The following is a 26025-nucleotide window of genomic DNA, read 5'->3' as shown; positions in this document are numbered from 1 at the left end:
AAAGTTGCCGAACACAAGACAACTTTTTAAGCCCGCTTAGACATAATACAGTAAAACCTCGTTATAACAAAGTTGAAGGAGCGGTCGTAATTATTTCGTTATAACCATTAGTTTGTTATAGCCAATGTCCATTTTTTCCCACTATTAGCAAGCAAGGGGAATTATGATTGCTTTGTTATATCCATTAGTAGTTTTTTATATCCCATTTTGTTATAACGAGGTTTTGCTGTAAAGGCAAGCTTTTAATCTGCAAGTTTTTCGTACTGATCTATTATTCTGACATTTTTTCGGTCCCTGCAAAGTCCGAACAATCGGTCGGCGACAGTATTACGGTAATGCGAGACTAGGTCCACATTTTTATGCATAGCATTGAGGCACAGCAATGAAAAATATTTAGGCTATTACATCAGCATGCAAGTAGATAATATTGTTCTATCATACTGCTACTATCCTACCGACTTTGCTTATTCGTTGTTGTGTAAAACACTCGCAAGGTATTCAGCAATGCCTCCGAGTAGCATCTCGTATTATTAAAACAATGCAGAGTTAGACATTCTTCACTACTGCCACAGTTCCAGGACTGCAGACCTGAATGCATGTTGACATTGCAGCATACAGTCAAACCCGGATATATCAAATTCAAAGGGGATTGTAAAATAGTTCGATATATCGATAATTTGATATACAAAAATTTGGTAACTTATGCTCTAGTTGAAATTTCCGTGTGTCTCTGCTAATACCGAAGGCCGCGACAAACGGGACCTTACCAAATAAAGCCGCTAGATACAGTACAGCTTAGTCGGTGAAAATCACAAACACCGCTGCGTTTACACGCAGTGTTTGTGATCGTTTACGCCTGGCCACGACCTCCAGACAGCGAAAACAACAAAACACACATATAATTTAAAAAACAAATGAAAAAACAAAAAAAGCGAGCCGTACAAAAAAAGAAACTCTCGATCCATAGAATAAAGTTAAGCAAGCAACAAAAAAGAAACCTCACTAAATTCAGGCAGCAAAAAAAAAGCAAAAAAAAAAGAAAAAAAAATGGGCAAAGCAAAAACGGCAAAAGAAAAAGGTAAACAAAGATTAGGCGTTCAAAGGTGTGATTGCTCAACTGTTGTTGTTAACACACCCGACTTGACGAAAACTTTTTTTTTTTTTGTCTATTTTATTTTGGGGCTAAGGAGTCGGGCGACAGCGGTGTTCGGGGAAAGAGCGCACGCTACCGTTCCAACAGCGAGCATTCTCTGCCGTCCCTACAGGTACACGTGCCCTTTCCCTTAATTTTGACATCCTCCACCTTTTCTTTTTTTTCTTTTTCTTTTTTTTACGGTTGTTTGTCTTTTTTTTTACAACTGCTCTTTCGCTGCGTACCCGTGCACGTATGCTGGCTTGGTGGTCTGCCAGCCCTGTAACACCGAGCTGTGTGCTCGCCGCCTGCGTTATCCGACTTCAGGAGAAGCGATAGGCGGCCCTGCTTTGTTCGCTATATCAAGTGTCCCTGCCATGAGAGTTCGATACAAAGAAACAGCGCTCCTATACTATTACCTGTGATTTTCAAGGGGATGTTTGGACTGTTTGATATAAACAATAATTCGAAATACCCGGGTGTGATATAACCAGGCCCGACAGTATACACAACATAAAAAAAGTTGACTGAAGGTGATATAAACATAATATGCGCAACACTAGCAATGTTAGTAAAGCAAACAAGCTTCACGACTTTAGAATCAATTATGTGACAGCGAACTACCAAGACCCTTTTCAAATAAGATCCCCATCAAACGAACACAGAGAGCCAAGAAACTCTACCTTGCCAACTTCGACGAAATGCAGGTAAAATGCCTGCTGCTGCCCCGCCTGGAACGCTTCCTCCGGATCCATTTTGAGGAGGGTCAGTTGAGGATACTGCGACCGCTTGAAGAAGTAGAAGTCTCGGACAAAGGCGCTGGGGTTGTGCATCTGATCTGCACGGGCGAAAGAAAGAACGCCACGGAGGCGGTAAATCTCAGTGAACGTGGCAAAGCATTTCCGCAGGGTCAAACTACAGCCACTATGATCACGGACGGAATGAGAACTCGTCCCGTCAGCGACTAGTAATAAGGTACACCTCAGAGTACTGACTCCTTGGCCATCTCATTCCTCAAATAATAGTACAAAGTTGTCAAAGGTTTCATCTGAAATGCCAGGAAACAGTTTTCCAACCTCCAGAAATGTTACAACAGTCGACGACAGAGCTAAACAGTGTCGTCCGAGCTCCCCGTCGTCGTATCTGGAAGTCAAGAAATCGCATATTTGAATCTGAAGTAACAGCTAACTAACAAAATGGCGGCGCCCACGAGATTATCGGGAATTTGAGTTCCGACACTCTGGAGTGTAGCTGATCTAGTGCCCATAGGTCAAACCAGACTTTGTGCAGAGACCTCACACCAACTTACTTGTCTTGGTGTCCACCAGAAAGAAACACTTGTGCTCGTTTTCTTCTATGCTGAAGAAGTCGAGGCTGTCTTGGAGGATGTGCAGAAACTGCGTGTCCTGCCAAGACCAAGAGCAGCGTTAAATCTTTGAGAGTGACTCTGCAGCGGCAAAAAGAGGCGGAAATACGGCCAAAAAAGTAGACACCTCGTGAATTGGGAACTGGGAAGGTATCCCGCCAACGTCGGGTCCGTGGACGATGATCTTTTTGGCGCTCGGGACGTTGGCCGTGATGAGCAGAGTCGCCTGCAGTTGCAAAAATGTAGAGGGTTCGGAAGAAAAAAAAAAATAAACAAGAAATGCACATTAATCTGTGAAGTTTAAAGAAGGCCCATAGATTTTAAATAACAAGAAAATGGTTTTAAAAAAGTTCTTCAAGGTTTCTGAAGTGCACCTAAGAATAGTAGTACACTGTGCTTATTCCAAGGGCTTATTTCGAATAACTAAAAGAAATTGGTAGACTTACGGTAAAATACCGAGCATCCACTCACTCCACAATACGCACCCACCCCTCAATTTTGTAACATTCGAAAAATACACAAAGGACGTCTTGACAAACTGTTGACCTAAAGAGCGTCCATCCTCCAGTTTTACATAATTATCTCTACGAGTGGGCACTCGCTCAGAATTTTACGTTATATATACTTTGATCTAACAATAATTTAGACTTTTGTTTTGTGCATTGTTTTTAGTAGTTTTTGTTTGTTTGCTTTCACAATTGATGAAACTTCAGCAAAGAATACCCCCAAATGTAAAAATAAAATGCTATTGTTGCATTTTCATTTACCGTAGCATGTCAAAAAGTGCTTAGCACCATTGCACAAGTTTCTCCTGTACAGCTTAAGCATGGAGATTCACAAACCTGCAGTGCCACATCATGTGCACATATGTTGCACTGCAGGTTTCATCAGGAAAAACACACAATCTCTCCTAAATCAGGAGCCCATGTCAAAAACAAAAATTAACTGTCCAGAGCCATCTCAAAGGAAAACTCTTCAAACCTTTCGAGGCAATGTTTGATCTCAAATTGAACTGTTGTTTCATGATGCATCCTGCCAGTTGTTTCAAACATACAAACTGTTTGCAACAGTTGCAACACAGCAGCAATAAAAAATTTTAAAGAATAAACACAAATTTTGATTGCGAGTTAAAGTGTTAATGCAAGCTCTTGCAGAACGTCGACCTTGAGTGCCATGACCGCCGACATCGGAAACATTTATTAAAAATTTTATATATAATTTTCATGATAACTTAAAAACTTAACAGGAACAAAAAACTGTATATAAGCTTTTTCAACCACAAATACTAAGAGACTCTCCTTCAGCTATTCTGCTACAAATATTGCATTTGACTGCTTATCAAAAAGCACTGTCCATGCAAGTGCACAAAAGCTAAGCCAAAAGGCAACTAAGTCGCTAGAAACTGCTGGACTCACGTCGCACTGCTCCTTCCTCAAGACTTGTTTGAGGTCTTTGAGGTACAATCCATGGACACTCGGCACAACCTACGATTGGAGAAAGTGGTGCAATCCTTGAACGAAGGTGGCGAGATTTCAAGTTCCAGAAAAGCATCCCGCACCAAAGGTTCACTCACCAGCCAGAGTATGGAAAGTGCGTTAGCAATGAGCTCTGTGCCACCTTCAATGGGAGCTCGGATGTAGAACATTATGTAGCCAACCTAGATCAACAACAAGAAAGAAAAAGTATGTTTATTAAGAAAGCATACCTGAAACCAATTTTGAACGTGATTCCAGAGTCAAAAATACTAATTCCGCTACCATGTATAGATTTGATTATATGTTACACGTGCAATTCACAAAGGTTAGCCCCAATGTGAAATCTCCACTCAAATGCATTTCACTCGTATACGTTTGAACAGTTATATACCTAGAAATGAACCGATAAATTGCAACCCAAGACTGTTTGGTTCTTCGAAATAATTTTTAAGCGGCGACATCGGCAGTCTGAAGAGAACGAACAAGAAAGAGAGCAACGGAAGACAATAAAAAGAAAGCAAAAGAAAGGCTGGGCAAGGCTGTTTTGCCACAACTTGTACAGGTGGGGCGTTTTCTCGCAAAAGGAAGCTAAAAAAAAGGAAACTAGATACCGACCCTGCAAGCGACATTTTGCCACTTCTTTGCGTTTATTAAGGGCCCGCCAGCAATCTGATCCCGCCGGGACCACTGGCATCTGCTTCTGCCATCAAAAGGTGACCAAAACGCACGGGAAAATGGTGGCCCTTTCCCTCTAGCTTTTGTGGGAACGTGTTCCCCGTCTCCCTATCCGGGCCTAGCACGTGCAGGCTGTGGGGACCACTATGGCGGCGGGCGGTTTCCTGGATATGAGGCGAGGTCGCATTCCTCGAAAAGGGCGGTGTCTCCCTCGCTCTTTTGGGTGAACGTGCCTCTGGCGCACTCTTGGGAATGATCACGGACGCAACCCATCTTCGAGATAAGCCAGACCACCTACCCCAGGTGCATCCATTTCCCGCAGGCTAGACCAGCCGGCCCGGAATCGCTGACCGAGTCTCTCGCTGGGAGAGGCTCGGTCCTCGGAGCCGCCACTTTCTTTTTATAGCTTTCCCCTTCCCACGAATCTGCCTAGTACGGTATCATGGGCCCCTCTGGGTGAATCTGTCGAATATGACGGCGCCGACCTTTTTAGTCTTTTTTTTTCTTCGTTGGCCGACGAGCAAAACGAGCTGGCGTATCTGTCAATAAAGACATCGTTCTACGGATCCACAATGTAGGAAATTGCGTACCGCCGCCGATTCTCCATTTCCCACATGGTCCGTCAACAACCCGAGTCCAGCCTGGTTCTTTCCCGGGAGCAGGATTCCGCTCCCAGTTTATTGGCACAATAAAACACAACGCTACAAAACACTCAATCTAAACTACAAATACAAGCTACATTACACAAATATTTTCAAACGCACGTTAAGCCCAAAGCTAAACACAAAGAAGGTCCCCAGGCCTTGTGTCTCGCGATATCCTAGATCCGGTCGCCACCCACCTGCCTGCCTGCGTCTCGGTCTCGTCCGGAGTTCTAAGAGGCCTCTCACCCACTGGCCCACCGAGTATGTATCTCGATCGATGGGCGAGGAAGTTTCTCCTCGCCCGCCACGGGGGCGCCTGCAGCACCATTCAGCGGCTAGGAGAGAAAGCGGCACGTCGGGAGCCGAATTCGAGATCCTGATCGACTCCACGGCGACACGACCATGTGATCGTGTCTGAGGCGAGGCAGCTACATAACTGCCTCGCGGCCAAATTGGCAGAGTGGTTTGATAGGCGCCCTCGTGAATGCATGGTGCGCCATAAAGACATCCTGCGCTCCTACGCGGTACCCATTAAAGAGGAATTCACACTTTACTGTACAAACTCTGTAGACGACTGAGGTGACACGGTCGTGGGGGGAGAGAGGCGAAAAAAGTGAACGCCTCTTAAATGAGGCCGTAGTGCTGGACTTCTTACATTAGTTGCCCGAGGCCAGCACGAGGCACAGACTGGATACGACTAAACGTGGGTCCCAGCCGAATGCCGACACAGCACTCGCGTCTAATTTGTGCCCCTCGCTGGCCTCCGGTAAGTGTTGTAGAAAATCCGGTGCTGCAGCCCTGCTCCACCCGGGGGGGGATGTTGGAAAGGGCTCCCCGTACCAGGTAGTTGTAGAGGGTGTGGGCGGCCTGGGCGGGCAGCCGGGGAACGAAGCGCAGCAGGCGCCTCAGCACCTGGATCACCGTGTCCTGCTTCTCCCGGGTCAGCCGCTCCAGGAAGTGGCGCAGGAACAGCGCCGTGTCCTCCACCAGGCAGCGCCACACCACCTGGTACGCCACCTCGTACACTGCGCAAGAATGAGGCCGCGGCAACACCGTTTATCCCTAGGGGGGGGCACTGGGTTCCTCACTGTGGGTGCTTGCCTCGGTCGGGTTGTCGTGTGGGGTCGTAATGATGCACCCCAGTAGAGCGTCCCAAATCCCGGAGCGAGCCACCTCGGTCCGGCATTTGGGACAATCCCGGTGCAAGCCACAATTCAGGAGAGCGCGCCCGTGGCCGTCGGCCGCTACTTCAGCAGTAGCGAAACATGGCCGTCCATGCCACTACGCCACAGACAAACTGAGGGAGCGGAAGAACGACATTCGTTCTTCTGCTCCCCCAAATGCACCTTGCAATATTCAAATTCCAAACGTATATATCTGAAATTGGGCATGCAAACTTAGCTTCCTAAGAAGTGCTATGTCTATTTTTTTCACAGCTCGAGTCAGAGGTGATAAAATATTAAAAATATGGGGTGAAACAAGGAGATGCCAGGCTCTTTAAATCGGCCGGAAAATTTGGTTTCTTAAACTATCACGCTACGACTCTGTGCAGCGTTCCCCACAGATGGGGCATTTTTTTTGTTAGATTTGCGAAGAGCAAACTTACCTGAGGAAAAAGTGAAGAAAAAAAAAGGCTTAACTCCTATGGAAACGCAGCGACGCCACCGGTCTACAAACCACACGGCGCCGTTTCGCACGGGAGACAAGAGATGGCGCAAGCGGTCGTAATGCCAACTGCCGCCAACGAACGAGCAGACGACGCCGAGAGCCAGCCCTTTAGCGGACAAGGAACTGCAGTTCCTTGTTGTTACCGCGCCTGTTTTTGTTTCTGCGACTGTCGCCGCCTGCGGAACACGCGCCGCTTTTGAGTCGAAAAGATTGTCTGCTAAAAAGACCTGCTCTCGGCACCGTATGCTCATTCGTTGGCGGCGTTTGTTGCACCATCTCTTGTCTCCCGTGCGAAATGGCGCCGTGTTGTTTGCAGACCGGTGGCGTTGCTGCGTTTCCATAGGAGCTAAGCCTTTTTCTTTCTTTACTTTTTCCTCAGGTAAATTCGCTGTTTGCAAATTTTACACAAAAAAAAAAGCACCATCTGTGGGCAACGCTGCACAAAGTCGTAGCGCGATAGGTTAAGAAACCAAATTTTCCGGTCGATTTAAAGAGCCTGGCGTCTCCTTGCTTCACCCTGTAGAGCAAAAACGGTGGCAGTGCAGTTGCTATGCCCTATACCGGATGTTCTTCTGCACATTGGCTCGTGAGCTTGCTCCTGGGTGGTCATTGGTCATATATTTCATTCAAAGTATTCATTATTGCGATTATCTTGCTCATCCCCAGCCTCCGCTATCGCTTTTTAGCATTTTTGCATCCAGCAAGCCACCCGGGAGCGAACTCGTGTGCAGACGACAAACAGGCTAGTATAGGCCATAAAAAATATATGGCCTCTGATTTTGCTGTATTTTTATTATTTTACTACCTCAGAATTAAGCTCTAAATAAAATGGACATAAAACTTTTGGAGAAACTATGTTTATTATGTGCCCAATTTCAGGTATGTACATTTAGAATTTGAATTTCTCAAGACATGCATATTGCGTTAGTCCTTACGTCTGCACCCCGTACATTTACCCTTTGTTTCAGTAAACTATTTTTGTTGACTTCCCACATCCTACCGCAACCCAACGTCTCGCAGCATCTGCTACCGTCTGCTGCAGACTGCAGTTTTCTTTCGTGGGTCAAGGGTACTCAAACCTTCTGCCCTGAGCAGAGCAGCCAGGGAAGCTTTCCTTTCCCACTGACATCCATGCAACTAAGCAATTACAAGTCGTACAAACCCTGCCGATTTGTAAGGGTGCACGGTATGGCACCTTTCAAAGAAACCGAGCGGAGTCCATTCAAAGAAGCGAAACTTTACCACAAAGTTGCTGCAGCAAAAACGGTTAGATACGAAGGTAGTTAAGTATGTTATCCACATCAAAAGTTAGGAGCAATTTCCCAAAGATCCTTGTTGAATGAAAGGTTGGCATCCTTGGTCAGCAACAGATGTAAAAGCTCGCTACTTAAACACCATGGCTCGTACAAGTGGCTCAATTCTGAATATTTATGACAAAAAAAAAAGTATCGCAATGCTGAATTTTATATTGTCCTCTCGAATGACGGAGTCACAGTCGTATACTTCGTTCCACCATAACTTGACAAAGAGCAAATTCTACGGCTCCTTCGGGCCAATTAGAGTGATGGATGCGATCCACCTGAAAGTAGGGGTGTGCAAATATTTAAATTTTCAGATATGAATTAAATATGATTATAAAAAAAAAATTATTATCGAATATGTTTCTACCATCAGGAAATAACAAAAGGAAATATGTGAATACTTTCTTCATTACCTTAAAAACCGAAAATGATGTTACCAAATTCAATTAAATGAAACTATCTGACCAGGGAGCGTAGAAACAATGCAACTGGTAACACAGCTATTTTAACTTGACTAGTAATCACCTACAATGCCTACAACGCTTACAACAAGAGTAAACAAAACTGTGCATGTGTATCTGTTATTTATCATACAAACTGGTAGTAACCTTTTTAGGAAAATGATTGGAATTACCCTTGACTAGCCAGCAAGTCGGATATCAGCTGCTAACGCAAGTAGTATCATAAATTATCATGCAAGAAAATTAATTGTTCCACATGTTCAGTACACAAGCACTCCCTTTTCAGAGTGACAACTCCATTTGCACCAGAAAATATAAGGTCATTAGAAAAGTGACCCACTATGCAGGCTTGGCAAAAAAAACAAAAACAAACTGCATCCTTTGTCGTGAGCGAATAATGTAAACGGCAAGAATTTATAAAAAAAATATGGCTACAAGACCCGCAATTTTAGGCGACTAAACACGGCTTTTAAAGAAGCTCTGAATGTTCAGGGAACGTCCTGCATACGGATTATTCACTATTTGCCCGAATATTTGGCCACAACCGAATATTCATAAATTTCCGAATATGCAATTCTCGAATTGAATACGAATTGAATAAGAAAAACCTCTGATTCGTATTTGACATCTCGAATATTCGAACACACCTACTTGAAAGCCATTACCAAAGGGGGTCAAGAGCATAACCCAAGCAGTTGGAGAAGAGAAGGAGGAACTCCCCATTGCCCTCTTTTGCGTCCCAGATGCTGCTTTTGTCCCTCTCCGAGATTAGCCTGTCACTCAAAAATCATACCAAAGTGGCATTCCTCTCCTCTCTCAGCCATGGTTCCAATAGTACTGGGCCAAATTAGTGAGATAAAGTATAGTTATGCATGTCCCTCCAATGTACTGAACGAATCACTGGGAAGGTAGCTTTTGCCGTCTGCCAAGTTATGGCGAGACGGAGTAAGCCAATGTCTGCTGCCGACCGCGACTCAACACCCTTCAGCCTAGGACCCTGTGCTGAATAACTGCAATGACTGTGATTAGCCTGCAATTGATCGGGCGGCAGCAGTAACAATCTCTTAAGTTTTCTACGACTGCTGTGGCAAGTGTGGCCTTGGAAGGCAGAAACATCTACCTGATCCCATTTGATTGTCAATTGCCAAACCTATAGTCATGGCGGCTATAAGTTTGAGGCGCACTGTACATTGCAGTAAAATTTTCTAAATCAGACCGTGGCTAGTATGCAAGAGTATCTGTCTGGCAGAGATGCCCTCACAACCTGCATTCATCAGTAGTGATTGTCTTTTCTTTTTTAGATTCATTGAAGAAAGGTTATTTTCATATGGCGAGAAGATTTATAAATCCCCTCAATCAGATATAGCTGGGCATCTCTAGAGGTCGAATTATATGTCAAATGTTTCAATTACTTGTTATCCCAATGTTGGCATTGGACTTTCTGAGACCACAGTCTATAACTATAGTTAGATCAAAATGAGCTTAGCTTATGGAAGCTTGGAAAGCTAAGGGGGTACTATGGCGTTTTGGTCATAGTCCCCAATTTTTCTGAAACTTTGCTAAACACACCAACAAATGTCACTGAAATAGGAACCTGAATATTGAGCCCAAATGAATTTTTGTTTTCGAAGTTATTGAAGTTAAAATTTTGGTCCTCACCGTGTCTTTCAAAGTGAAGGTCTCTACTGGCAACAATGAAAAAGTGATGTTAGCAGAAGACGGGTTCACTCTTTGGACTGTAGACTTTGTTCCCAACAGATTACAAGCAGTTTCATGGTGTCAAAAAAATGCCTCGGAAGCTTTGCTCCAGCACCCGTGCAGCAGCACAAAACAAAAGCTCGGCGTAGTCCGTTATTAGACTTCGCGTTCGACCTGCAAGCCTGCCTTCACCTGACGCCAAGGCATTGTAAAGCGCAGGTATATTTGAATGCTAATTTTGGCTTCATTTTCACTCGTCGATTTCACAAAAACTATTCTGAATTTCGCGATACTAAATGGCACACCGGAAAGGATAAAGGCCGACAATTCCCAAAAATATAGTTAGTCGGGGTAGCTCAACAAGTAGAAGCTTGGAAAAAACCTTCACAGGTTCACCTGGGCTTTCGTTGAAGCAATAAGCAATAATGAAAGGATTGGAAAAACTATTCAATATTCAATTCTAAAATACTTGGACAAAGCCACCATTCGCTTCGAATTCGCTTTTAAGTCAGAATCTGCTTTTCACACATGCATAATATCCTCACGAGATGTCAAAAACTTAGGAAATGAGTAAAAGAAAACCGGCTTGCCAAAGTTTCGATTGGTAGAAGGTCAACCCTGCTCTACCCATGTCCCCCTCATCACCTCAAGTCACCAAACAATCATCAAATTCCTATAAAAGAAAAATAAATTGAAGGGAGATGCACTACCGGCAACGCCATCCATGTTGACCTCGGCGTCATTGAGGAGGTTGATGATGAAGACGGCAGCGGAACACAGGCAGGACGGGAACAGGGCATGGGCCACGTGGATCGGATGGGCCGCACTGCGCTCCGCCAACTGGTCTTCGTCCCCTGCAAGGACCCGACAGTGGAGAACGTCAGGCACAAACACCCTAGCAGCCCCACCACTCACTGTCATGGCAAAACTAGTGCAACAACACCCGTGCCCAGTGTGCACTGTAGCATAATTTTTACGCAAAACATTCTTTGGCTAGGTATTCGGCATTTCGTGAAGCCGAAAAGTGAAGCCTGGATAAAAGCGTGGCCGCGAGGCTCGACATTGATTGGTTGATGGGTGGGAGAGGAGGAGTAAGGTGCTCGATTGGTTAATGGGGAGGTCATGTGACCAGAGGGGTAGGCGAGGAGGAGCTCGACCATCTATGCGCACTGAGGGTGACGAGCTCGAGAGTAGAGATGGCTCTGGAAGATCACCAGGTGTATCAACTTGATTAGCGGTAGCACTGGTTCCTTCTAGGAACAACTATCAAGTGTACACATGGTACGCTTTAAACTACCTGGTGAAGAGCGCCGTGAACGTACGAGTCTGGAAACTCGGAGTATCGCTAAATGTTTGTGATGCTAGAATGTTTCACATGGGCAATGCAATTGCCTAGCAATTTCCCCTATTGCCTTTTTTAATGTAGAATGTTTTTATGGGCTGGTGTTTTCAAAGTCTAGGGAGTCGCCAAAAGTTGCTACTGAAACATGATAGTATAAGCAGTGCGGATTGTTAAGCGGGTTGGTGCCGACTGGTGATCAGTTACTGACAAAGAATGATCACATGACTGGTGCCACTATGGCGCTATGAATCAGATGGTCACATGGCCACATGACGCCACTGCTACATCATGGTGTCATGTTACGTGGTCACATTAGCACGTGGCATCACAGTGCCAGAAGACGTCACGTTGCGTGATGCAGTGTCACGTGACACAACGTGACGTGACGTGGTCGCAGGGTTGGATTCACGTGACCTCTGTCGACCTAACGACACCACGTGACCACTGTTCACTACACTTATTTGGAAAATATTGTATATTGCCCTGTAGAAGCCCGCCGGTCCACATTCTGCGTAATTCTGACTTTATACATACATCAAGCCATCTTTGCAAGAATTAAAACGGCAACGTCTGGCATCATTTGTAAAAAAATTCTAAGATATCAAAGCTGCCTAAATATGCATGGAGCTGGATACAGAGGCATCATTTGTATTGCAAATAGACAGCATTCTCCAAAATGCAGAGGAAGTGCCCATTTCCATACAAGCCAGGAAGTAAAGTTTATAGCGCCTGTGCACATGCCATATTTAGAGAACATCTTTTTTGAGGGGAGGGCAAGGGACGAGGAGTTTTGGTGGGGGGCACCTGGCATAAATTTTTATAGTGCCCGAGTGCTTCTGGGCCTGCCTGTCATTTGCCAAAGTCATATTATCAATATGTCACACTTCACCAAGTATGACATTTGTCTTGTTTGTTTGAAAGGCAACCTACATATGAGCGTGGACCGACAGCTTTCCAGCCAATACCACAGAGTAGTTTGTCTATTCATTGAATAGAAAGCCTAATGCAAACCTCTATCCCGAGTCACCCTTGTCTCGGTGAAACTCCGAGGGCACCACGTCACAAATCTACATGCCGCTTCCGGTGAAATAGAACAAGCTGATTGGTTGATTGATCAATCAATCAATCAGCAAATCAATTTGCTCTATTTTGCCGCAAGCAGTATGTACATTTGTGATGTGGTCACCCGCGAAGTTTCACCGAGACAAGGGTGACTCGGGATAGAGGTACGCATTGGGCCTTCTAATCAATGCACAGAAAAAATATGTACTGATTAATTGTTTGGTCTATTGATTGATTGATTGACTGCTGAACTGAGCGCACCTTCCTCATGTTCCTCGACGGCGTGAAAGAGCGCCGGCTCGTAGGCCGAGAGCACGTTGACGGCCACGGCCGTGATGTGGAAGTTCTCCCGCTCATTGCACTTCTTCTCCTCCTCTGCCTGAAGTGCCCGATGAATCAGCTCCATCTGCTGCTTACGCCGTGTCTGGGTCGCTGTCACAAACGACCGCTGCAGGGAAGCAGAGAGAAAGGGTGGTCAGCACGAGTGTCGGCATGGTGCCTGGAACACATCTCCGGCTGGTGTGTTTGCGGCATCCTCAAATATTGTCCCTCGTGACATCATAATCGTACAAGTGTTGCGCCGTGCCTGCTACAATCCTGAAGGTAGATGCAGCAGGCACCTGTTTTGCTGGAGATTGTGCTCCAGTGCAACAGTCCACGAAAGCTTCGGCAATAAAAAAGTTGGGACACTGCAATGACAGCAACATTCGCGCTTGCTCGCAGTTTTTGCCCGTAGAACTTCAAAAGACCAACTGTCAGGATCACAACATCCGACGACACGACGTGCCGTCTCCTGTGATGTCGTTAGTTGCCACTTTGGGACCATTTCGATGCATTGGCAAGACTGGACGACAAACACATCAGCCAAAGACACGTTCCAACTGTAGTGCCACTATAAGAATGGTGGTTCCGACGAATAGTCTTCGAACTTCCTCTCTAGATAGGCCACAATATAGGGCAATGCACTTATAACGATAATGAGAAAAAAAAAAATTTAATCGTTAAAACCAATTATTATTGTATCAGGACAAGAAACTGATTGTTTCTACTCTAGAAACTCTAGAAATTGATTGTTATAAGCAGTACATTAAGTGGATTGCACTGTATTCATACTTTCCAGAGCTTTGGAAAGTCATGGTAGTGCTGGGTTAATTGCCGCAATGAGCACTCTTTTCGTCAAGCAGCAGTGCAATGCAGAGGGGCAATACTCGCAAGCGGACACTGCGATTTTCAAAGTTGCTCTTTGCCTTGCCGTAGCCATGAGACTAGGGACAAAGCACGCCTTCAAAACTGGACGGTGCATGTGCACACCTGGTGTACTGTCGAGGCTGGTTATAAAGAAGTCAATGGGAATTGGAAATCGCTTCGCTATACAATAAACTTTTGTTAGTTCGACTTTGGTTAATTCGATTTTTCGTTTAATTCGATCGTTTTCAAAAGTCCTGGCAAGGCCCATACATTTTTTTGGGAGGAAAAGTTTGATAGTTCGAACTCGGGAAGACTCTGCTTCAAATAATTCGTCCCGAGCGAATGCGCGTGGGCTCGCATTGGGTGGCACCACGGCAAAAAAACCACCAACGTACGGCGAAACACGGGCCCCTTCCTGCAAAGCCGAACGTGTGCAAATATGCGTCTGGTCCTCTACGCTGTTGAGATAGACCGTAGCGAGTGACACGAGCCAGCGCAACCAATCTGGCGTGGAGTAGCACGGAGAACATAGCACGTGATCGGGCGCAGAGACAGTGCGCGCTCTCAAAATGCTTTTCTGTAGCATCATGAGCGGTCCATCTTGCACGCTGAAAGCACAAGTTCTCTTTTCCTTTTTTTTTTATTTTACCGTAATATCCCGAGTTGTCGCCCACCCCCCTACTGCCTGAAACTCATTAAAAAAGTGGGGTGGGCCATGTCTCGGTGGGTGAGCACAAACACTTGAAAAAAAGCGGAAAAAACCGCCTATTTTTCTCTGCGTATCTAGCGCTGATGCACAAGAGATACATCAAACTCAACACTCGTTTTAGTTTCATTGTTTTATAGAAAAAAATGCTCACGAAATATTTCACTATAGCGAAGTCCGTTGCTGCATATAGCACGAACGTATGTTCCGTGAAAGAATGTCACCACTATGTTCTCCTAGTTAGTAAAAAAAAAAAAAAGAGAGAAAAGTCTACAAGAAAATAGAAAAACCGACCAGGCGCAACGAGCGAGCGAGCGAGCGGACCAAAGATGCGACCAAGAGCAACGCTGGGAAAGCGGGAAAGCCGGCGGTCGCATTGGCAAATACTTTGGCGTCGGGCCAAGTCGGGCGCCTTGTCAATCGCAAGCTCTTGCACAACTTTGTTTGGTGCATACATACGTGCGTCCGTGCACGGCGGGCTATCAATGCACCGTTGGGACGCTCTGCAAACGTCTGTGTGGGGCGTTCCAGCAACGCTTTATTTGCGCGTTGACTTTGCCTAAAATATTGCACAACCGCGGTCGCGATGGGCGGGAAGAAGGAGCGGGTTCGCGGTGACCTTACTTCGGCGGAGACAGACCTTGACCTAAAACTCTTCGGTTACATTAACAAACTCTTATTTTGTTATCTCCATCGTTTTCTTTTTGCGCGGATACACGGCCACTTTGGGGTCGCTCACGGAGGAAATACGTAAACAAAAAGAAGTGTCTTTCCCTCCTTCGTTTTACTTTGTCACGGACGTCCTCCAACTGTAAGGTCCGCGGCCTCGTCATTCGGGTAGAATGAGTGTTCGTGGATCGCAGAGTCCGCGCTGGGGTATTTGAAGGGGTGGGCAATGACTCGGTGTTTTTTCGGAAATCAATATTTGCCCTAAAAATGGGGTGGGCGATGGCTCGGAGATGGGCAATGACTCGAGATATTACGGTTTTTTTTTTTTTTTTTTTTTTTTTCCGACGGTCTGGTTGCCTGACGCCGAAGTCGGCTCGTAAAGCTTTCTCAGTGCGTGCTCTCAAAGCGCTTTTCTGTAACATAGTGTGCGGTCCACCTTGCGCATCACAAAAGAAAAGTTCTGTTTTCCTTTTTTTTTTTTTTTTTTGCAGTTATTTTTTTCTGTTGTTCACGGTCTGGCTGCCCGGCGCCAAAATCGGCTCGTCAAACTTACTTTTTTTTTTTTTGTAGTGCGCGATTTTCTGGGGACGTGACGTTTAGTTACGCTGCTCTCCGGAGCATGCTTTTGGACACGTGTGTTAAGCACAGATGGCACCAGACCATCCATGAGTACTTTGGACAATAAAAGAATGCCTGAACGTGGTTCAGGCATTCTTCCTCGACGATGGTGACTATTAGGTGAACATTCTCTTCCATCAAGGCCAAGAAAGTCCTGCTGTCACCCTTGGAGATGAGCGTTGTCTATCACAGGTCATGCTTCTAAATGGATCACTTGGAAAGGGTCAAGCCTTCTTCCACTTCCATCTTCCCTGATCTGGTGCCGGTGTTCTCGCATATGTGATGCTGGTGCATGTTGTCATACCCTAGGTATCCATGCTGCGGTCCCGTCTGACATCCAAGGCACAGGTTTGAGAACACCACTGCATCCAAGATGAGGTCTGTGTGGTACTCGATCACTGATCCAACGCCAATGTGGGACATATGCCCACGCTTGTGACACGTCCCGTCGAACACCACAGTTATGTCCTTGCAAAAACTTGCCTCCACGTTCTCGTAGGCTACCTTTACAGCAGTATATAACTGACTTTGCATAAAACGCACACCCAAGCGCTGGGACTGTAACTCTCTGAAAGAATTCTTCCGGTGCTCCTCGAAAGTCTTGTGACGAATGCCTCTGTGAGGAACATTCATCGCTGCCCAGAAATCATTGAGAGCTGTCTGCCCCTTCCCGATCTTCTTGATGACCATCATGGCTCAAATGTCCTCTTCAAAAGCCATGGAGTCTTGCTGGCGTGGCAACTCCGAGCAGAAGACAAAATACTAGGGGTGTGCGAATACTCGAATATACGAATTCGAATCGAATAGAAAGTTCCTGAATAATTTGATTCGCGGATCGAATTCCTAGTATTCAGTTACTCGAATATTCAATATATTCGGCCAAAGACGCACGGTGGGCGCGGAGCAAACAAAAAAGCAGTTTTTTCTCCCGATGTAAGCGCCGTGTGACAGACCATGCGAGAAACACCTCTTGGTCCTACCATTCCACAAAAATCTAACGCACAGGTTAGAAAACAGAAAAGTAACGAACGCCACAAACTTTACAGCACGAAGATTTACTCACGATCATGACACAATCTACCCTTGAATCACAACTGAAACATCCCGTTTGCGCTACTTCCAGAGAGGAATTGTTGGGAAGCCGGAATTCCGTGCCAAGCCTAATTCTTTTCATGAGTAAAGCCCCTCGTTTCAAATTGAAGCGCCGATGTAAAACACACTTGGCTGCACTCGCAGAAATCGGCTACTGCACCATTGCACGATCCCAGAAAGAAAACCAACGTTACCACGCCGGCGAAACCAACAGAGTTATCGTCGTCATTCTTTTGGAACCGCAAATTCTGATTCCGAATCAGAAGGACAACTCGGTTGGTTTCGCCGACGTGGTAATGTTGGTTTTCTTTCTGTGATCGTGCAGTGGTGCAGTAGCCGATTTCTGCGAGTGCCGCCAAGTGTGTTTTACATCGGCGCTTCAATTTGAAACGAGGGGCTTTACTCGTGAAAAGAATTAGGCTTGGCGCGGAAGAAACGGAACGGAAAAATAGTGTGCCTAGATTTGAGAGGGTTTTTAACAGCTCGATAAGGTGCCGAAAAGACGAAAGCGTCGGTTGGGTTCGGGCAGGCAGGGCAGGCGTCGTCGCTCTTCTGTTTGTTCGCCTTCTTTCCACGCGACAACACAACACATGCGCATTCACGATCAATCTGCGATGGAGCCGTCTCTGTGGTTTCAGTTTCGGTTGCTCCCTCTTTTAAATCAAGGCTCTCTAAAACAGGATAGATAAACGGAAAAGTGGATGCGTAGCGGCAGTTGGACGGTGACTTAAGCCACCTAACCACGTTTTTTTTTTTTCTTACTTTAGATTATATTGTTTAAGCCAGTTTACCTTGTTGCTGTTTACTCAGATTTAACACCTATCTATTTATTTATGTAAAATCAAATCACAGGTGCCATTTTTTTTTCCTTAAAATGGAGACAAACTATCGTAAAATGCCCCTTTTCTGAGATATACAAATATATTTTGAAAAAAAAGTTGCGGTGTTAGGTTGTGTTTTTAAAGAAAAAAAAAGGCACGCGTGGCTGTAACTTTTTTTTTTTGTGACGTTTAGGGTAGATGGATTATATTTGCACCATAAAATTGGATCTTTGATGCCCAACGTTCAACAGCAACTGCTTTTTTTTTTTTTTTTTCACCGGAACTTTTTTACATTTTGGCTTTTGTTTTGTACAAGACGTATATTCTGCACCCAGGCGCATACTCTGCACACATAATAATCGCATTCGCAGCACACTTTGAAAAATTCCTACGAATAAAATCACTATTCGATATTCAGCTTTATTTTCTTGATTCGATTCGGTATTCGATTCGAAAGCTACTATTCGGTATTCGCACACCCCTACAAAATACCATAAATGGCACACACAACCTCCAGCTTTGTGGCCAGTCCAGGCTTGGTGCTCCCTTGGACTGCCAGGCTGGGTTCCAAACAATGCTTGCACAGTGTGGGGCAGAGCAGAGTGTTCAAAACATCCACCTGGATGAGGCAGAACTTCGCATCTGCATTTGTAGCAGATGAAGTAGTGGGGGCTGCTGAATCAGGCTGCATGGCCTGAAACTTCCTTTTGGTCGCCGACATAGCGCTAAGCTTAGCTTGAGCAGCAGCGCAATGTTTAACAGCCATTTTGATTTCTTCTTGCATCAGAAAATGTGTCAACAAACAAACAGTGGATGATATGCTCACACTCAAAGTGGTCGGCGTCGGCACTCCAGACGTTTCCGGAGTACGGTGATCTGGGGTGACGAATGCATCGTCGGCGATAGCCGATGGCACGGAAAAGTCCCCATTAGAAGCATTGACGTGACGCGCAGAGGTTTCCAATCTCGCCATCCGAAGAAGCTTCAAGGACTGCTTTCGCGCAACCAAAGCGTGCACCGTCTTGAACTTTGTTGCCGGTATCGTGAACGACCACGAAACACCAAAGAAAAATTACGCAAAACTGCTGAGAGAAAAGCATAGGAAACGATATAAGAAATGGCGAAAAGCGAAGTGGAGCTGATGAAAAAAAAGCAAGCAGACCACTGCCGTAGCAGACAGGAGCGGTAGACAGGAGAAATGGAGAGAGGGAGGCAGCAACGGGGAGGGGGAACACACGCGTCGAGAACAATGGCAGTAGGAGATTTCGTAATGAATTTTTAGGGGTGAAGTTCCTTAGGGTCTAGCCTTGTCCGGCGTCCATGCTCACATCGATTGCCATCCCATCTGTCTTCTTAAGAAAAAAAAAAAATGTTTGCGCAGTCGACAGGATTCGAGCCTGTGCGGGGAGACCCCAATGGATTTCTAGTCCATCGCCTTAACCACTCGGCCACGACTGCGGGACAAGTAAGGGGCTCTGAGATGTAGTAGTAACTCAAGAGCTGGGGTTTCTGTCATGGATGAAATGTTGCATGTAGCCGCTCAACGTCTATACAGGAGAGGGCACTGCGGTCAAATGCGTATATAATCGCGTTGAACTTTGCATGCATTGGCTCAACGTTTATAGACGAGAGGGCGCTGGGGTCAAATACTAAAAAAAATCAGTATCATCAGCACCAGCAGAGCTTCGCCCCTATCAACATCATTCACCACGTAGAGATGGGGTCATTTTTTTTATCATCTTTTTTATGAATTAGGGGTTGACAATTAAAAGGAAGATAGCCTATGTAATAAAGAACCCAAAAATGTAATTTTCTAAAAAAAACTTTTTTTTTGCAATTTTTCGTTTTTTAAGGCCTGCATCCCGACGGCATCTACAATCCACCATGATACATTCACATCTACGATCATTAACACGTTGCCAATGAAACTACCCATGCACATAGAAGTTGCATACACAAAAAATACTGAAAGTCTGAAATGAAAAGATCCGCCAATACAGACGATTCCCCAAGACTGCCCTGTCCAGGACAACCAAGACGCCAAAATATTTCAGGCTCTACCTCAAAGCAGGGACATCTGCTACAAATGAAGGATAGGACCTACCGACTGGTCCTGGTTGATGGTGACCTCCTCCACCTTGGTCTTGACCTGGGGCATCCAGGGCGGATCTGCCACCGGAGCGCAGTCCAGGGCAATGCGGGGGCTCGGCAGGGTGAACTCAATCGTGGGAGGGGGCACCTGGGAAGAGCAGGTGACTGTCGTACGCCTATCCGAAGGCAGGAGTTCACAAACAGGGTCTCTAGCAAGCCAAGGGCAGATGTCAGTGAAAACGTAACCGATCAAGATTACATATCTTCAAGAAGGGGTCTAGGACATTTCGGTGTAGGACTTTTCAGCGTAGAAAGTTTCGGTACAGACATTTTGGTGCATGGAACGTCTCGGTGTGCAGACATTTCGGTGTACGGACTTTTCGACGTATAGACTTTTAAGTGTATCGTATGATATCTTGGTTAATTTTTATTGTCTAAACACACTGCACATAATTTATTACTCAAAGGTAGACTTTTTACAGCGAAGCTGTTATGCGCTAGGATGTGGGAAAAAATGTGTCCGCGGATGTTGACAGAAAACTCCCCATTGGTCGTGGCAAGTATGAATAAATAAAAATAAAAAAAGGGGGCAACCAGCTGACACCGTTCTAAAAGGGCAACAACAAGAAACGAAAAAAGGTGGAGATGGGCGAAGCGACGAAAGACCGAATCAGGGGACCAAGTACAGTAAAACCTCGTTATAACAAAGTTGAAGGAGCGGTCATAATTGTTTTGTTATAACCATTAGTTTGTTATAGCCAATATCTATTTCTTCCCACTATAGCAAGCAAGGGGAATTATGATTACTTTGTTATATCCATTAGTTTGTTATATCCCATTTTGTTATAACGAGGTTTTACTGTATAATGAAGAGAGCACCGCTGCGACCCGCTGTAAGCAGCCGCGAGTAAAGGCAACGCCGCAAACTGCCGTCAGCAGAAAGAAGCAAAACCTCTGTATTTTCTTTTGCTGCACATCCACGAGGGGGAGAGGGAAGAAAGGAAGGGGAGGGCAGGGGTGCATTGCATCCCTATTTCTCACTTGCATTGCGAAAGGCATGTGCAAGCGGTGCCGGCCGCGGCAGCCACGGACAGGCGCAGAACCTGACACCCAAGGGATGCGCGCGAGCGGCGGCTTGCCAGCTGCTGGTGTTTCCATTGTTTTCGTGCACCAAAAGCTTTCTGAAACAAAAAGCGGCGCAGTGCTACGGCGAAGCCGGGTCGGTGACTTGTTAGCTCCATGCGCTCAGTAGGGTCGCAAAATTTGGTCACGAATGTAGGTCGAAATTCTCTGGTCATGATTGTGGGCCAAACCTTAATTTGTGACACCTCCGAAAAAAAAAAAAAAAGGTTGACTTATATTTGAATACATACGGTAAGACAAATCTGAAATCCCAATTGATACTTTTGTTTATCAATATAATAAAATATACAAATATCCACAATGCCTGCTGGGAGGTTCAACTATTCATTTCCAACTGCTGAAATGCCTGCTCATCGAAATGTTCATACACCAAAATGTCCGTGCACCGAAATGTCCGTGCACCAAAATATCCGCGCACCAAAAAATGCTCGTGCACCGAAATGTCCGTGCACCGAAATGTCCCTTCACCGAAATGTCCCTGCACCAAAAAATGTCCGTGCACCGAAATATCCGTGCACCGAACCGTCCATGCACCGAAAAGTCCTACACCGAAATGTCCTGATACCCTCAAGAAGTATGAAATGCATAGCATTTATAAGGCTAACTCTTAGCACTTCCATGTTTGTCCGTGGGATGTAGACTCGGTTACATTAAGGTGCAACGTGACGACCTTGACATGAGTGTAACAATCAAGCGACAACATGACATCCCATGACCCTGGCATCATGTGACACCATAATTTCATGTGGCATGCAGTCACATGACGTAAGGTAATGTAACCATGTGCTTTCCTGATGGTCATGTGAGGTCACAGTGTCGCTGTGATGATTTCAAATTTAAAAAATAGTCCAATCATAAAAAATCCACACTACAAAAAGTTTGTAACTCGATGTAACAAGATCCTGCTACAGAGGGCTCGAGGACACGATTACGTCGAGATTTTTATTATCTAATAATAGTAAAAAAATTATAGAGTAAAGTTAGAACAGTGGTTGTCAAACTGCCACTTTCCTGGTTCGGAGAAACCATAGAGTTACTGTCGAGACCGGTTACAACGAAGTCGGTTATAACGAAATAGCGGCTACAGCAAAGTGATCCCGATTTCCCATTCCCTTTTGCACAATCGGTTATAACCGAAGTCAGTTATAATGAAATAGCGGATATAGCAAAGCGATTTCCGATTCCCGTCGACTTCGTTATAACTGGTCTTGACAGTATTATAATGTATGCTAGAGGTTCAACTGGCGCTAGTGTCCATGCAACTTCAGGGAAGCAAATTAAATTTACTTTTGCGATGCTTCTGTGCATTCCTATGGGAAAACGCGCATGCATTTTGTCTCTTCGCCAAAAAATACCATGGATCACTTTTGTTATTTTAGGTTGTACCGAATAGTATGTACCTTTATTAGCATTGTAAAAGTGTAATTGCTTGAGTTAGGGCGCTTTGCTTCATCAGTGAAAAATGTTTAACTTCGCTATATTTCAGGCCCAAACCTCTGTTCCACAGCAGGTGTGTAGAAACAAGCGACGATACTAAGCAAAGTAACAATTGAAAGGAATATACAGTGTGTTCAAGGCTCGCCAGCATTCCGGTGACGGTTATATATTGCTAATATGCCAGTCCTGTCATTATATTTATGCATATTTACGAGCGGTTCAAAAACATTCAAAACGTAAAGAATAAAGTTTGTCGGCAATGAAAGGTGTCTCTTTTTACTATTTTCTATGCCGAGCAGCTTTTATCAGGCACTTGTTCTCAAAGATTTCAAATGTGCGGCGATTTTTTTTTTAACGTAGAACAAGGATCTTCGTACAGAGCAGAAAAAATAAAGCCGTACTTACTATTGAAGATCAAACCATACTACGTGGCTCTCAATTATTTTTGATTGTACATGCACAGAGAGTTACTGATCCAGTGTTACTGCACAGATTCGCAGCTGCTTATGACCGAGTGCATTAAAACCGTGAAGGTTTTTCAAATGCTATTGCAAAACTTTCGCACTAATGAAGTGCAGTTTCAGGGCCAGCGCATTCTCTCGTCGTAAGAGATCGCGAGAACTCGGTCGTAAGCAACCGCAAGTGCGTGGACCAGTCTTTAGAATCCTTTCAATCTGGATAAAACTAAGCTGAAGTTTTTTCCGAAAACTAGACTGAAGGTTTTTCAGAGACTGCGAGATCAAATCTATGCACTGTTTATGAGTAATGGCTGCTTTTAACCTTGTCCAAGTTATTTCAAGCTTGTGGTGAGCTTGATCTGTATAAAGTATTTGCAGATGTGAAGTGCTCCAGGGCCATCCAATAGACAGTGGCAGTGTGTAATCTCATTGTAAGCCGTCACGAGGGTCGTAGCGCGGGCAATTGCGATCAAATGCAATGTGCCGACCAAGCTCAAGGCTACCCTGAGGTGCCTCTCTGAAGATGGTACAGTAAACCCCCCTTAACTCGAAGTCATAAAAACCGAGAAACATTTCGAGATAAGCGAAGTTTCGAGATAAGCGGAGTACCGAAATTTCCAAAGTACCGACCGCGGATTTCGAAAATCTAGCGCTTCCGAAAATCGTACCAATCACAGCTTCGTTTTAAGCAAGAAATCACTTACTAAAACGAGAAAAAAAATGAATTAGAAACAAGCGTCCAGCGGTCCAGCGCACGCACATATTCCTCAAAGAGCGCCGCCGTCATCCATGTGGACGGGGTTGAACGAAGGAGACGCGACGGCTTGGCGGCGTGGCGACTACGGCGACCACGAGATCGGGAGAGCCGATAGAACGCCCCAAGCCAGCACAAGCGTAGAGAAAAAGAGAGAAAGAAAAGTCCCGGGAGATGCGGAGAAAGCAAAAAGCAAGAAAACAAACGTCCTTGAACGCTCGTCCCGTTCTGTGCGCCCTGGACGCGTTCGCGGCGCTTCCTTCTTTTGTTTATTTTTCTCGGCGCTTCCTTCTTTTGTTTATTTTTCTCCGAAGACCCCCCCCCCTCTCTCTCTCTCTCTATCTCTCTCTCTCTCTCTCTCTCTCTTTGTTAGCGTTATTTTTAGGTCGCGGTCGCTTCGTCGGCGATGGAGATAAACTTTCTCCTTCGGGCCTCAGTGTCCTTTCAGGAATATTTCTTTTTTTTTTTTATATTTTTGCCAGGCGAAGTTTCGAGATATCCGATGCCCGTCCCGGAAACTTTTCGAGATAAGCGATGTCGAAATACATGGTGCCAATGGGGATTCATTTCGCAACGCACAAAAGTTTCAACTTAACCGATCTTTCGAGATATCCGTGTTCGAGTTAACGGGGGTTTACTGTATTGAGAAGTGTGCCACTAGAAAGTGCTCCGAGGCAGCGGCCGACGAAGGGACTTGCCTTGAAGACCAAATGTGCCGCCTCTTCCATCCTGAGCCAGCACTGGTAACGGAACTTCCACAGGGCTTGAAACCTGCCGGGTCGGAGAACATGTTTTTTCAGCCACAACTGTGCTGTCCAACACCCACCTATACCGCGTTTTGCAATAACCAGGAAATCGTAGAAGCAATGGCCAGGTGAAAGCATTAGTCGGAAACACTTTGTTTTTTTTATTCGAAGCACGTTCAATTGTAAGGTTTTTGCAGATCCTGCGTGCCTTGAACTCTAGAGTCGGCTGCGATGGTTTCTTTTGAAAAATTGCTACACTCGCACGCACTCGTAATGAGCAGGATGAACGGTCCATTGAGATGAGAGCTGCAGTGGCCACAGCACTCACACTATTTCTGCACCTCTCTTTTTGTTTTTAGCAATGTTGTTCATGATTTTGCAGTACCTCAGTGCTTCGACAGTAACGTTTTCTCTTTTTACATTGTTTTTTGTTATAGAGATTATTATAGGTTACGTACAGCTTCCGAAGATGGCATTTGCGGGGGCAAACTTTGGAACATTCCAACCCCACTTTAAACACTGCTCGGAGTAACTAGGGAACAGATATGTGGTGTCTGCTGAGGTCTGTTTTGTTGCATTGCAATATGTTAAGCTTAGAGATAACCGCTCCGTTGGTTTTAGCAGCATTGTTTATTAAAATGGCGTGTTTGTTGAAATGGCCAGCCCCCAGACATTAAATATGTTTCCACTTTGCAAAGCTTGATTTTATTGAGTGGGACTGCCCCCGCTGAGATGCCTTGTGGGCCACCGCAGGTAACTTAGAAATAATTTGATAAAAAAGAGAATGCCGATAGTGTATTTGATTACATCTTAAAAAAAAAAAAAAGGTGAATTTTTTCTGTCAAAGTGGAGACGAGGCAGTGTAGGCTTAGCAGCTTGCCAAGCAAAGGCAAAGCATAGACCACACTAACCTGAGTAGGGCGTTGACCCTCTGTGTCGTGTCCTCGCTCTTCAGTTCCCTGCTCACGAGTTCGGAGGCGTGTTCGGGCGCCTTGACGGCAGCCAGAATGAAGGTTACAGCTGCAATGCAAGATACACAAGCAGTCCGGGCATTCTCTTTGACTGGACATCTACCTAACCGCATGTATAAAAAAAAGCAATAATGCTGCTGATTTTTTGCAGACGGGCCAATAACAAACATCAGATTGTGACTAAAAACACCATTGGTGTGATGTCCTAACTGCTTAAATTTTTATCCGAGTGTCAATGGTGTCCCTTTGCGAGAAATTGCTTGCGGTCAATACTGCAGATCGCTGTGTCATCCAAGCGCTTGTGAACAGTGAATGATCAAAGAGAAGGACTTGAAGACTTAGTAAGACATCTATGCTGGGATTTGCCATCTTTTTTGCTTTCCAAAAGCGGGAGGCGATCTTGTCCAAGACAAGCCGAGAGAGACGGAAAACGAAGATTGAAACCCTTTTCCCGCCGACGATGGGTGAAGGAGGTTGCACAGCCTCCCACAAGAGTGACAATGTACT

At 45.3% G+C, this 26025-nt stretch overlaps 1 protein-coding gene across 1 annotated transcript in view; it reads right to left on the bottom strand.

Annotated features, from left to right (window-relative positions):
* Window positions 1-26025, bottom strand: part of LOC120849056 (protein unc-80 homolog) — a 220567-nt gene that overhangs the window by 57241 nt on the left and 137301 nt on the right. Inside the window, 11 exon segments of the mRNA XM_040504832.1 lie at window positions 1816-1970; window positions 2442-2538; window positions 2626-2724; window positions 3914-3982; window positions 4072-4155; window positions 6133-6317; window positions 11131-11274; window positions 13086-13272; window positions 20023-20157; window positions 24500-24572; window positions 25459-25567. Of these exon segments, the coding sequence (XP_040360766.1) occupies window positions 1816-1970; window positions 2442-2538; window positions 2626-2724; window positions 3914-3982; window positions 4072-4155; window positions 6133-6317; window positions 11131-11274; window positions 13086-13272; window positions 20023-20157; window positions 24500-24572; window positions 25459-25567 (1337 nt within the window).

The sequence above is a fragment of the Ixodes scapularis genome, unplaced genomic scaffold (genome assembly GCF_016920785.2).
Source record: "Ixodes scapularis isolate PalLabHiFi unplaced genomic scaffold, ASM1692078v2 ptg000299l_1__unscaffolded, whole genome shotgun sequence".
In the NCBI taxonomy this organism is placed as follows: Eukaryota; Metazoa; Arthropoda; class Arachnida; order Ixodida; family Ixodidae; genus Ixodes; species Ixodes scapularis.
The sequence above is the reverse complement of the archived record's forward strand: the minus strand, read 5'-3'. Positions and strand labels throughout refer to the sequence as shown.